The 13,444-nt window shown below is 42.3% G+C and overlaps 1 protein-coding gene across 1 annotated transcript; it reads left to right on the top strand.

Moving 5' to 3' along the window:
• The first annotated feature begins 270 nt into the window (after positions 1-270).
• LOC131188336 (vomeronasal type-2 receptor 26-like) lies at positions 271-10,769 on the top strand. Its single transcript, XM_058163555.1, has 5 exons — positions 271-290; positions 3,835-4,126; positions 5,513-5,695; positions 9,292-9,421; positions 9,865-10,769. The coding sequence occupies exons 1-5, from the start codon at positions 271-273 to the stop codon at positions 10,767-10,769; spliced, it is 1,530 nt and encodes a 509-aa protein (XP_058019538.1).
• Positions 10,770-13,444: the final 2,675 nt, after the last annotated feature.

Raw genomic sequence — 13,444 nt, forward strand, 5'->3', positions numbered from 1 at the left:
GAGCCGCCAGCCTTCTCAGCTGAGGGAGGAGGGTTTCAACCGGTAGGTGCCTCATTTCCACCTCGGCTTATACTCGAGTCCCCAGTTTACCCCAGTTTTTGGGGTAAAATTGGGGACCTCGGCTTATACTCGGATCGGCTTATATTCGAGTATATACGGTAGATTAGAAGATTAGAATTCTTTATTGGCCAAGTGCGATTGGACACACAAGGAATTTGTTTTTGGTCATGAGAGCTAACTCCAGGGTTTGGTGAGACTCAGCTGGCCTTTATGTCAAAGCACAAACGCAGGTAAGAGAAAGCATGATTGATGTAATTGTAGTTTATTGATTGATTAATCTTGTGACCTTATCATTAAAATAAAATATAGCAGGTAGTCTGATTTCAGAATAAGAAAGATACGAAATAAAACAATATAATACAAATGTTTTAATGCAAAGAGACATCAGGTAAACATGCCCTGAGGCCATCCAGCTGGCAAGTCAGTCTCAGTTATGTAAATCTGCTAAGATTTCAAGTGCTGCCTGCAATTCAGCTTCTGCACAAACTTTGATTTCTGATCCAGGAAGGAAGGTGACAAGAATGTTTTGGCTGCCTCTCCTGTTGCTGCTCCTCTGGCTCCTTCCCCCAATTGCTGCTAAGAAGATTCAAAGCATGTGTACATTGCAAAAAATCTTAAACTTGCAGAATCCATGGGAATTTTACAGGCCTGGTGATGTGATTATTGGTGCGAATTTTCCCCTGGCAATTGTTGTGAACTCCATTGTCCCAGATTTTCACAATTACCCATTAGTGCTGACTGGTAAAATATCGTAAGTTTCGCCTAGAGGGGAAATATTTATATGATTGTTTTCTCTGTTTTGGATTCAGGGCCTCTTTTTTTTTTTAAAAAAAAATTGCTTGCTCTAGTGATGTTCAGATCATTGTTCTTTTCTCAATAAAAAGTTCAAGGAATGGGCTGGAATTCTCAATTATTTCCAAAAGTTTTCATCAGGATGATTACGCATATAAAAGTGGGGAAGGGCAGCACCTTAGAGACTCTGCTGGCCTAGTGAAGAAGCTGACTTATAACAGGGTAGGACAAGAAACAATGGGTGGAAACAAATCAAGGAGAGAAGCAACTTAGAACTAAGGAGAAATTTCCTGACAGTGAGAACAATTAATCAGTGAAACAGCTTGCCTCCAGAAGTTGTGAATGCTCCAACACTGGAAGATGTTGGACAACTATTTGTCTGAAGTGATGTAGGGTTTCCTGCTTAAGCAGGGGGTTGGACTACAAGACCTCCAAGGTCCCTTCCAACTCTATTATTCTATTCTAATATTAATTTGGATGTAAAATCATGGTGAAAGAAACCCGAAAGCTCCCTCCTTTTCCAATGTGAGGTACTGCCAAAATCCCTCAGTGTTGGAATCAGCATTTAGAATAGAATAGAATTTTTTTTTTATTGGCCAAGTGTGATTGGACACACAAGGAATTTGTCTTGGTGCATCTGCTCTCAGTGTACATAAAAGAAAAGATACGTCCATCAAGGTACAACATTTACAACACAATTGATGATCAATATATCAATATAATTCATAAGGATTGCCAGCAACAAGTTATAGTCATACAGTCATAAGTGGAAAGAGATTGGTGATGGGAACTATGAAACGATTAATAGTAGTGCAGATTCAGTAAATAGTCTGACAGTGTTGAGGGAACTATTTGTTTAGCAGAGTGATTTCTCATGAATAATGGACTTCAGTAAATCTGTGCTGTGACCCACCCACTGGAGTCTAGTGGTCAGCAATGGTGACCAGACCTGAAGAAGCTGCCCCGAGAGAAACTCAATTACAAACACTAGAGAAAAGTGAAGAAGGGAGTATGATGGAATTGTAGAAAAGTGGTCCATGATATGGAGAGAGAGCTTTTGTCCCTTCTCACTAAAACCACAGAAGTTTAATCAAGGAATATTTATTTTAAAAACTCAATGAAACTTGGGACTTGCTGTTGCAAACTCAACCCGAAATATGGCAACGCAAGTTCTACCAGCAGACTCTAACTTCCTTCTCATGTTCCCCAATGTTTCCCCGCTCTAACTCAGCAATATCCTACTCTAAGTAAAGGCAAAGGTTCCCCTCGCACATACTGTATGTGCTAGTCATTGCCGACTCTAGCGGGCAGTGCTCATCTCCGTTTCAAAGCCGCAGAGCCAGCGCTGTCCGAAGATGTCTCCGTGGTCATGTGGCCGGCATGACTCAACGCCAAAGGCGCATGGAACACTGTTACCTTCCCACCAAGGTGGTCCCTATTTTTTCTACTTGCATTTTTTACGTGCTTTTGAAACTGCTAGGTTGGCAGAAGCTGGGACAAGTAACGGGAGCTCACCCCGTTACACGGCAGCACTAGGGATTCGAACCGCTGAACTGCCGACCTTTCGATCGACAAGCTCAACATCCTAGCCCCTGAGCCACCACATCCCTTATCCTACTCTATGTTTGTGCTTTTCACAATAAAAAGCCAAGCTCATAAAATAGTGTGTTCATGAGATAGGCGGCATGTGAATTTGGTCGACACATTTTTTTAAAAATAGGATACAGTTCTCAATCTTTTCAGAACTCATCATCGGGAAGATGATAAATCTAAAAAGGGAAGAGGGACAACAGAACAGAAACTGCTGGCTTAGGGGAGAAGTTGACTTATAATATTAATTTAGTCAGAAAGTCAGAATAAGACTTGTGAAATTTAAGAATTTAAGAGATAATAGAATGATTACTTATGATGTTTTGGGGAATTAAGAGAACCAAGTTAAATATGAAATTGAAACTGAAACGGTATGTAAGAGAAATTTTATGTTGCTGTTTCCTTTTTGTATTTGTATTTTTTGTTCTTGTTGCTTCTTTTTGGGTATTGGGCTATGTAATAAAAAAATTTTAAGAAATTGTTTTATTTTAAAAATAAAAATGTTTAAGAAAATGTTGGATAACCATCTGTCTGAGATGGTGTAGGGTTTCCTGCCTTGGCAGGGGGTTGGACTAGAAGGCCTCCAAGGTCCCTTCCAACTCTGTTGTTGTTGTTGTTGTTGTTGTTGTTATTATTAATTGTTTTTATGAGATTAAATTACTCTTATATTTGGAATAAAGAAGGGTAGAAGGAGTTTAAAATATGGGGACTAGACTTGATTTAAATATTGATTTCAGAATGGGGGGATGGAATAGAATTTTGTGCTAGATATGTGCAAATAAAAATAATTTTAAGATGGAGAAGAAAATATATTGGATTTAATGCGATGGGGGGGGGTGAAATTTGAAAATTTGTTTAATGATTAACCTGACTGATATCCTGTTCAAAAGGTTTTTTTTTAATGTTTTATCAAACATAAAAAATTTCTTGGGGAAAAAAAAAGAAAGTCGTGGTGAAAAACTCAAAGGCTCAATCCTTTTCCAGGGTGGCAGATTAAAAAAAGTGATAATAATGAGTTTGGGAATCACCAGTGCTCATGAATAATGGCCTTCAGGAAATCTGTGTGGTGACTCCAGCTGAAGTCCTCTGTTTTAACAACTGTCACCAGACCTGAAGAAGCTCCACCAAGACAGAACCAAATTGATGTGGGTTGTAGAAGAGCAACTGGGGAGAATTTCAGCCACTGGACCAAAGTGTTGAAGGGAGGGACAATAATGGGTATAAAAAGATCTGTGGTATGGACAGACAGGTTTTTCTTCTTTGTAGGAAAACCATGCAAGTTTCATCATGGGCTTTCCATTAAAAAAAAACAAAATCCCATAAAATATGGGACGGGCAAACTACACCACAGAAGTTGTTCTGAAATGAGCCTCAATGATTTTCTCACTATAGGCCCATCCCCAAGAACTACCAGCAGTTCCTGGCCTTGATGTTTGCAGTGAAAGAAGTCAACAAGGATCTGGATCTCCTCCCCAACATCACCCTTGGCTTCCACATCTATGAAAATCATCAGACGGAGAGGAATAATACTTTATTCAGCCTCTCCCTGCTCTCCACACGAGGCCAAATGGTTCCAGGTTATAAATGTGACAGGCGGGACATTCTGCTCTCTGTCATTGGAGGTCTCAACCCCAAATCTTCAAGGCTGATGGCCTCCATCTTCAGCATCTTCAAGGTCCTACAGGTAAGGAAGTTCCATTAGATACACCATGCAGTAGACAAATAATACTACAACAACAGAGGTCAAAGGTGAAAGCAGAGGTGTTTGCCGGGGGGGGGGAAACACAGCAGAGGTATATCACTTAGATAATCCATGGTATAATTCAACTGATTTTTATATTTTACATGTCAAGATGCATTTTTAAGTAACCACAAAGAGATAGTGATATAACTCATGAATGAAGGCAAATATGCATGTCTCTGGATAATATAGTTTCATAGTTCCCATCACCAATCTCTTTCCACTTATGACTGTATGACTATAACTTGTTGCTGGCAATCCTTATGATTTATATCATTTGTGTTGTAAATGTTGTACCTTGATGAACGTATCTTTTCTTTTATGTACACTGAGAGCATATGCACCAAGACAAATTCCTTGTGTGTCCAATCACACTTGGCCAATAAATTCTATTCTAAATTCTAAATTCTAAATTCTAAATATTACAGGATCTAATAAACTTTTTCAACTCCTACCCTCAAAATGACGCTATAGAGCACTGCACACCAGAACAACTAGACACAAGAACAGTTTTTTCCCGAAGGCCATCACTCTGCTAAACAAATAATTCCCTCAACACTGTCAAACTATTGACTAAATCTGCACTACTATTAATCTTCTCATCGTTCCCATCACCCATCTCCTTCCACTTATGACTGTATGACTGTAACTTTGTTGCTGGCAATCCTTTTGATTTATATTGATATATTGACCATCATTTGTGTTGTAAATGTTGTACCTTGATGAAGGTATCTTTTCTTTTATGTACACTGAGAGCATATGCACCAAGACAAATTCCTTGTGTGTCCAATCACACTTGGCCAATAAAAAAATTCTATTCTATTCTAATCACTGGGACCAATTTTGTCTTCCGAGTTTTGGATTCGTGCTGTAGCCCATCTTCAGGGAACTTCTGTCTGTGAGAAAATATTGATACAATACTAAAAGAGGAATTACTTCCTGACTTCTATAAAAGTTTATCATTTTTCTATACCTTTCAGTGCAGTTTATTCTGCGTATCAGGTTGATGGTTTGTTTCTTTAACTTTGATCTATCAGAAGCAGGCAAAATATGTAATTGGTGAGTCTTCCTAAGAAGGGAGGAAGATGAAGCCGGACACTCACAATGAGTAAATCTTTCTGGTGGGGTAAGAAACCACACAGTGGGGGCCTCCTAAAGGTCATAAACAACTTTACTTTCTCTTTTAAAGAAGATTCTCACTTTCTCCAGCTTGGTGTTGGCTTTGAGTTCTCTCAGGGAGAGAGAAGAGTTTATCCTTCCTTCTTCCGGATTAATTCCAAGGAATCTCCTCAGTATGTGGGTTTAGTCCAGCTGCTCCTGCATTTCCAGTGGAACTGGGTTGGCCTGGTGGCTCCTGAAAATGACAACGGAGAACGTTTCGTCTCATCTCTGATGCCGATGCTGAAGGAGAAGGAGATCTGCTTGGCCTTCGCTGAAATAATGAAAACCGATTTTTATAATATTCCAGCGGCGAAATTAAACCATATTTTCAATACTTGGTCAAAAGGTGAAGTAATTATTTTGTTTGGAGACTCCAATACTATTGGAAATGTGCAGGCGGTTATGTATTTTTATGAAGCACAGAGAAAAGCACCTTTTCAAAAAGTTTGGATCCTTACATCCACTTGGAAACTTATTGGAATAAGATCTGAATATATATTGCAATTTGTAAAGCCCTTCCATGGGGCTTTGCATTTCAGGGACCACACAAGGGAAGTCTCAGAATTCAGCCGTTTTCTCATGTCTTTAGACCCTTTGAACCCACGAGGGGATGTCTTTCTCCCTCCGTGGTGGGAAGGGGTCTTTCACTGCAGGATCTACAAACTAGGCAGGATGCCTCCAAAGAGGCTCCAAGATGCCTCCAAACCATGTACAGGAAAGGAGAATACGCAGAATCTACCATCTTACTTGTTTGAAACAAGCATGACAGGAGAAAGTTACAATATCTACAATGCCGTTTATGCTGTGGCACACGCCTTACATGCAATGCATGGATCCGGAGAGCGACTAGCCGTGTTAAGACTTGGAAAGAGGACCTCAAATGTCCAGTCATGGCAGGTAATTTCTATGATGGTGTTACTCCAGAATGATCGAAGCCATGATGTCTCCTTTGTGGCTTTCACCCAGTTAGTCCAATTTCTTGATGTCTCTTTTGATTCAGCTTCTTTCCTACTTGAGGAATGTCCACTTCAACAACAGTGCAGGAGACGAAGTCTCCTTCTCAGAAAATGGACTGGGATCTGGTCGTTATGATCTTCTCAACTGGGTTTTCCTCATCAATCGATTTTTTTTTCCTGTGAAAGTTGGACAAATAGATCCAGGGGCTCCTCGAGGCCAGGATTTCACTATTAACTCCAGTGCAATTGTCTGGGCAAAAAAGGTGAGCTGGAAGGTAAAGTAAATTCTCTAGACTCGAGACTCTAGAAAGAGTGCAGAGAAGAGCAAGAAAGATGATTAGGGGACTGGAGGCTAAAACATATGAAGAACGGTTGCAGGAACTCGGTATGTCTAGTTTAATGAAAAGAAGGACTAGGGGAGACAGGATAGCAGTCTTCCAATATCTCAGGGGTTGCCACAAAGAAGAGGGAGTCAAACTATTCTCCAAAGCACCTGAGGGAAGAACAAGAAGCAATGGGTGGAAACTAATCAAGGAGAGAAGCAACTTAGAACTTAGGAGAAACTTCCTGACAGTTAGAACAATCAATAAGTGGAACAACTTGCCTGCAGAAGTTGTAAAAGCATCAACACTGGAAATTTTTAAGAAAATGTTGGATAACCATTTGTCTGAAATGGTGTAGGGTTTCCTGCCTGGGCAGGGGGTTGGATTAGAAGACCTCCAAGGTCCCTTCCAACTCTGTTATTATGTCATGTTAAATTCAGCAAAAGACTTGTTGCCTTCTAGGGATTCAACACGTCCTCCTTACCGGAGAACAACTTACTGAATCAAAACTTCATCAACCAGTTGACAGAGGACCTGTTTTGATTAGTGACAGCTCAAAAAGGGTTGAGATTAGGAAGAAATTCTACTTGAAATCCAAGATGCCCTTAGAGCAGCCAACATTGGTTTCTGTGGACCATTCCTGTTCCGTTGGATCTTCATGATTGTTTGTTTTAGAAAAGGTGTCAGCTTTGGAAGCCATATTAGGCCGAAGGCTTCCACACGCTGCCATTTTCTCCTGTGTGGGAAAGTAGGGGAGGGGGCTGGTGGTACAAGGGATTATTAGACATAACAACATTCTTCCTGCTGGTCAAGGTCAGGCTGGGTTTGCATCTGGAGAAGGAGTGGCCGGAGTGATGTCTCGAGATGGGACGGTTGAAGATTGGAGCCTGTGATCGGCAGAGGGGTCATGAGGGTGGGGATTTTGGAGTTTGTATTACTGAGGGAGGAAGCCGGAACCCCAGATTCGGATTTCAACCAACTCTGCCAGTTTACCTATGCTAGAAGAAGAACTGTGAAAGATGTTGGCTTTGGAGTCTTTTCTGCAAGGAGGGTTTTCTGGAACGCTGACAAAAGATATAGCTCAATTCATAAGGCTTCTTTTGCATGCCAAGGTCCTCTTCCAATCGCCAGCATGGGTAATGTGAGAATGGCACTGGCCTTAACCACCCTGTAGTTTTTCCTGGTTTCTGACAGACCAGTGATGGCTAACCTCTTGGTCCTTGCGTGCCAAAAGCGCGTGCACACAAATGAAAGTGTGCGTGTGGGTGCCCACATCCATAATACAATGCAACCACGACACCCTCCCTTTGCATGCGCATGGTCCAGTGGTGGGTTTCAAATTTTTTGACTACCAGTTCTGTGGGCGTGGCTTGGTGGGCGTGGCATGGTGGGCGTGGCAGGGCAAAGATACTGCAAAATCCCCATTTCCTCCCGATCAGCTAGGACTCGGGAGGCAGAGAATAGATGGGGGCGGGGCTAGTCAGAATTTTTACTACCAGTTCTCCGAGCTACTCAAAATTTCCACTACCGGTTCACCAGAACCGGTCAGAACCTGCTGAAACCCACCTCTGGCATGGTCCCGCTGTGCGTGCTCCCCCACGAATGCACGCATGGCCCCCCTGCACTCTGTTTTGGGCCTAGCAGGCCTCCCTGAGACTAAAAATGGGGCATGGGGGGGTGCTGCACCCCCGTGCTCCCCCCGCCCCACCCCGCCCCCACATGCTTTCACTGCTATGGGTGTTATGTTGGCCTTGTATGCAGCTTTATTCCTCTCTAGCATTCATCTCCATTGTTCAGTAATGCATATAGTGACCAGACGTCCCGCTTTTGGCGGGACAGTCCCGCTTTTTAATAATTTGTCCCGCGTCCCACGGCAATTCCAAAAAGTCCCAATTTTTTTTTTTTGTTTCACTCCCATTCTGAAAATGGGAGGTGGCAACGCAAGAAGAGGAGGCGGAGAAGGGGGCGCGAGAGGGAGGAGAGACGCCGCTTGACTTCACCCAAGAGGAAGAGAAGAGCCGAGAGGAGAGCCGAGCCTGCCTGGAAGAGCGGAGAAGCAGCAGCCGCTCCTCCTCCTTCAGGCAGGTGGCAAGACTCAGCGCGCATGCACAGCCCCCCCCCCTTTCCCCCCCCCCCCCGGTCAATGGTGTCCCGCTTTGCCATCACTGAAACCTGGTCACTTTAGTAATGCATTTTCTGCCTATCTAGGATTTACCTCTATCTGCTCCTGTTGAATGTATATGGTTATATTCTTGGTGGGTTGTATAGTTTTTTTAACTGCAATTTTGATTAAACAACAGCGCTGCAGAGACCTGAAAATCAGGTGACCAGCGGAAGGCACGGGCGCAGGGCTCAGCTGGGGTGAGGGCTCACGTGTCATAGGTTCGCCATCACGGTGAAAGACCCTACTTCACCATTTCTTTTGAAGACATTCTGAAGATATAAACAGAAATGTACAAAACAATAAAAGAAGCATATTCAATAATTTTTTTATTTTATTTTATTTGCATTTATATCCCGCCCTTCTCCGAAGACTCAGGGCGGCTTACACTATGTTAGCAATAGTCTTCATTCTATTTGTATATTTATATACAAAGTCAACTTATTGCCCCCAACAATCTGGGTCAACAATCTGGGCCATCTACAGTGTTTCTCTTTTCCTTTTTAGGAGGTGCCCTTTGCCAGGTGTGGCATGAAGAGGTGCCAGGCAGGAGAGAGGAGAAGAGTTCCAGAGGAGAAGCCGGTGTGCTGCTACCAATGTGCCCTTTGTCCAAAAGGGACCATCTCAAATCAGACAGGTAGAGAATGTTTTACATGTATTTCTTCCAGGATCAAGGAAACCATTCAGTAGAAGCAAATATGAACATTTTTGGTACATTGATATTTCTCAAAATATTCAACCTCTGAGTTGATGGATCTAAACTGTCCTGTCCACGGACAACCTTTGCAGATTAATGCAAGGTCGTTTCAGGGAAGGATTCATGTGATCCATATTATACTTTATATTCCAAATCTTACATCTGGCTACAACCAGAAAAACCAGCTACCAAATGTTTCGTGAAGAGCATGAGCTTCAAGCTTTAATTTTCATTATTTAGGGTATGCTTCTTCTATCAGCACTATCAATCTCCCAGGATATTGGTAGACCTCTTGGAGAAAGGGCCTGTAGGAGGTGACCATATTGAAGGATGACTTACCCTTTTTAATACACTATGAAATGCAAACTGACTTTTGCTTTCAGATTCTGCAAGCTGTAACCTCTGCCCAGAAGACCAATATCCCAACAAGGACAAGAACCACTGCATTGCCAAGAAGATCCACTTCCTTTCCTATCAAGACACCCTGGGATATGCTTTAATTTCTCTCATTCTTTCTCTCTTCGTGACCACATCTGCAGTTCTGGCAATTTTCCTTAAACATCACGACACACCAATTGTCAAGGCCAACAACCGAGATCTCACCTACATCCTCCTGGTCTCCCTCCTGCTCTGCTTCCTCTGCTCCTTCCTCTTCATTGGTCAACCAGGGAAGCTCACCTGTCTCTTCCGACAATCTGCCTTTGCCATTCTCTTCTCTCTTGCAGTTTCCTCTGTGTTGGCAAAAACAGTCATGGTGGTTCTGGCTTTCATGGCCACCAAGCCAGGGAACAAGACAAGGAAACTCTTAGGAAAACCACTCACCAACTCCATTGTCTTAGGTTGTCCTCTGGTCCAAGCACTTCTTTGTGCCACCTGGCTGGGAAGCTCTCCACCATTTCCCAACATGGACTTCCACTCCTTGTATGGAGAGGCCATCTTGGAATGTAAGGAAGGCTCAGCTTCAATGTTTTACACTGTCCTTGCCTACCTAGGTTTTTTGGCCTTCATCAGTTTCACAGTGGCATTTCTAGCTAGGAAATTGCCTGATAGCTTTAATGAAGCCAAGTTCATTACTTTCAGCATGCTGGTCTTTTGCAGCGTTTGGATCACTTTCCTCCCCACCTACTTGAGCACCAAAGGGAAGTCCATGGTGGCTGTGGAGATCTTCTCCATTTTGACCTCTGGAGCTGCTCTCTTGGCTTGTATCTTTTCCCCCAAATGCTACATTATGTTACTGAGACCTGATCTCAATTGCAGGGAGAATATAATGAGGCACAAGAATCTCTGACTTATAAAGGGACTGAGATTTTTTTGGTGCATTTTTATAAATCTGATTTCTTAAATTTCTTGAAAATAGTGAAATAGGAGAGGTGCTTTTCCGTTAAATATTTGTAAATCAAGCAATATGATTAAGGACAAATTATCAGTTATTCAGCAACAGTCACTTCCTCCCTCTTTAATTTTTCATTAATTTCAGTTGTTCCCAGTGAGTCCTCATATGACCAACTTGGAAAAAAACTTTTATATCAATGATGTGGATAATAATTTCCACTTTACATTTATTTATTTTAATTAAAAGAGTCATTAAAAATGTATCTGTTTGGTTTCTTCTCAGTGTTTTAAGCACTTTTGTTTCCATAGATCCTGTCAGGGATCCAAGTAACATCCCCAGTGAAAGAAGACTCCAAAGCTTGAGTTTCCTCAAAGTTCCACTTTATTAGAGATGTCATATTGGCACATCTGGGAAAACCTGAATCTGAAAGCTTCCATGTTTTCCCCACCCAAAAGGAAGTGCAAGTCTCTGCCCAGCACCCACATATCCATCACATGGTCCAATCAAAGCCCCATCCCAACTGGAGGTGCCTCCCACTTCCAGCCATCCAGGTGTCCTTGACTCTCTGAGAAAGGAATGTTATAATGACTATATAATCACCCTTGCTCCATACAATCCCCCCTCCCAGTTTCCCACAGCAGTAAATGTGGCAGGCCTGAAGGCCCAACAAAAAAGATGGCTTCCAGGCCTGACAGATCCCTGAGGTGGTGCTCAGTTCCTTATTATTATTATTATTATTTTTCAGTAGACCAGTAGAGTTTTGGGGCCAAGGACCTCTCACTCCCAATTTAACACTGACTGGTGTGTGCCGTGTAGAAAGGAAAAGGCCAGCTCCTTACAGGGCTACCAGGTCCCATTCCCTGGCACCAAAACCAGAAGGAGACTACAGTCAATTGTGATATTGAAGGCCACTGAGGGGTCAAGTAGAGCCAGGATGAATGCAGTACCCCAATCTCACTCATGTGAATCAGCATCTAAAAGTGCAACTGATGCTTCTTCCCTCCCCCCATACCCAGACCTGAATCCTGACTGAGGAAGGGTCTAGACCAGTGGTAGTCAACCTGGTCCCTACCACCCATTAGTGGGCATTCCAGCTTTCATGGTGGGCGGTAGGGATTTTGTCCGATACTGAAGCACTTTCCTTTTTAAAAAAAATGTAATTGAGTTTTTTTAAAAAAATCATAGCATTATTTAAAAACATTTTCATTAGGTTTTCATAAAATTCCCCGTGACAATTTAAATTTTTGAAAATATACTATTTGTATCGCCCGCGCATAAGTTTACTTCATGTTATCCAAGTGAAACTAAATGGCGCTATAGTGCGACCGCAAACAAAAAAGCCTCATCCCAGAATAGCTCGCGCATCTCCCCCCCCCACACCACCCAGCTGTAACAGATAAGGAGAGCTGGTAGCCGGTGTCCCCCCCCCCCCAACCCAATCCATGATGCGCGAGAGGCATGCGCAGACGATGATACATGGCGCATTACTGTGGAACCGGTGGGCGGTTAGAAAATTTTACTACTAACAGAGATAGAAAAGTGGGCGGTAGGTGTAAAAAGGCTGACTACCCCGGTCTAGGCAATCTATCGCATCCACTAAAACAGCTGCATGACCACCTTCTCCAGAACATTCCCCAAAAAGGGGAGATTGGATACTGGATGACAATTGTCTAGTATGGTGGGGGTCCAGCATGTTTTTTGAGGAAAGGGCAAACCAGGTAGGAAAATAACCCCCTGGTCTCAATGATGAATTTTTTTTTTTTTTTTTATTCAAAAAGTTTTACAAAATTTTTTTTTCCCCTTTCCTCCTCCCCTTCCTTCGCAACCCTCCCCGACTTCCCGGAACGAGCACAAGGTATAGTTAAAAGTAAAACAAACATATGCTAAAAGGTTTTCGTCCCAACTTAATTATACCCCTACAATCATCAATTCCTAACTTCCCCCAAAAGCTATCAAAAATAATACATCATAATCATTCAAAAACAGTCTGATAACTCTTAGTCTGATATCTACGTTGAATATAGTCAATCCATTTTTTCCATTCCTTTAAGTATCTTTCTTGCGTATTGTCTTTCAAAAAGGCTGATATCTTCGCCATCTCAGCCAAATTGGCAACTTTCAATATCCATTCTTGTATTGTTGGTACTTCTTTTTTCTTCCAATATTGTCCTATTAGTAATCTTGCACAGACTGTTTAAAATTCCATTCGTCATTTTCACTCCCGTTCAGGCGCCATCTTAGAGTCAATTAGAACAAAGAAGAAAAAAAAAAATTCTCTTTTTTAGAAAGTAGAAGTAAATCAAAATACTTGCAATCCAATAATCGTCCGCTTGCACTCATTCCGTCTGCTTAAAGAGATCCATAAAGATAAGACAATTAGCAGAGATGGACACCTTCTTCTTTTCCTGCTTTTGCAGACACGCACTGAAGTCGGAGATGGCAGAAATATTTATGGGACCCATCGACCCTTCGAAGCTCTGCTTAATTAAAACAAAGCCTCTGGGGAGGTCTACCAACATTCCTGCGCTCTTATCTTTCCTCTTTCATCCAGAGAAAAAGATTAAAGCCGGCTTTTCCTGGCTTTTACGATGTTCAGTGCGGAGCCCCTTTAATTAGGGCTCAGCGAAGAG

This window comes from Ahaetulla prasina, chromosome 1 (assembly GCF_028640845.1).
Source record: "Ahaetulla prasina isolate Xishuangbanna chromosome 1, ASM2864084v1, whole genome shotgun sequence".
Classification (NCBI taxonomy): domain Eukaryota; kingdom Metazoa; phylum Chordata; class Lepidosauria; order Squamata; family Colubridae; genus Ahaetulla; species Ahaetulla prasina.

What these genes read in the sequence shown, in the direction of transcription:
- LOC131188336 (XM_058163555.1), top strand. Translation starts at nt 271, where the DNA reads ATGTCAAAGCACAAACGCAG. An exon ending in ATGTCAAAGCACAAACGCAG is followed by an intron (nt 291 to 3,834) that starts GTAAGAGAAAGC and finishes TTCTCACTATAG; the next exon opens with GCCCATCCCCAAGAACTACC. An exon ending in GCATCTTCAAGGTCCTACAG is followed by an intron (nt 4,127 to 5,512) that starts GTAAGGAAGTTC and finishes CTGCATTTCCAG; the next exon opens with TGGAACTGGGTTGGCCTGGT.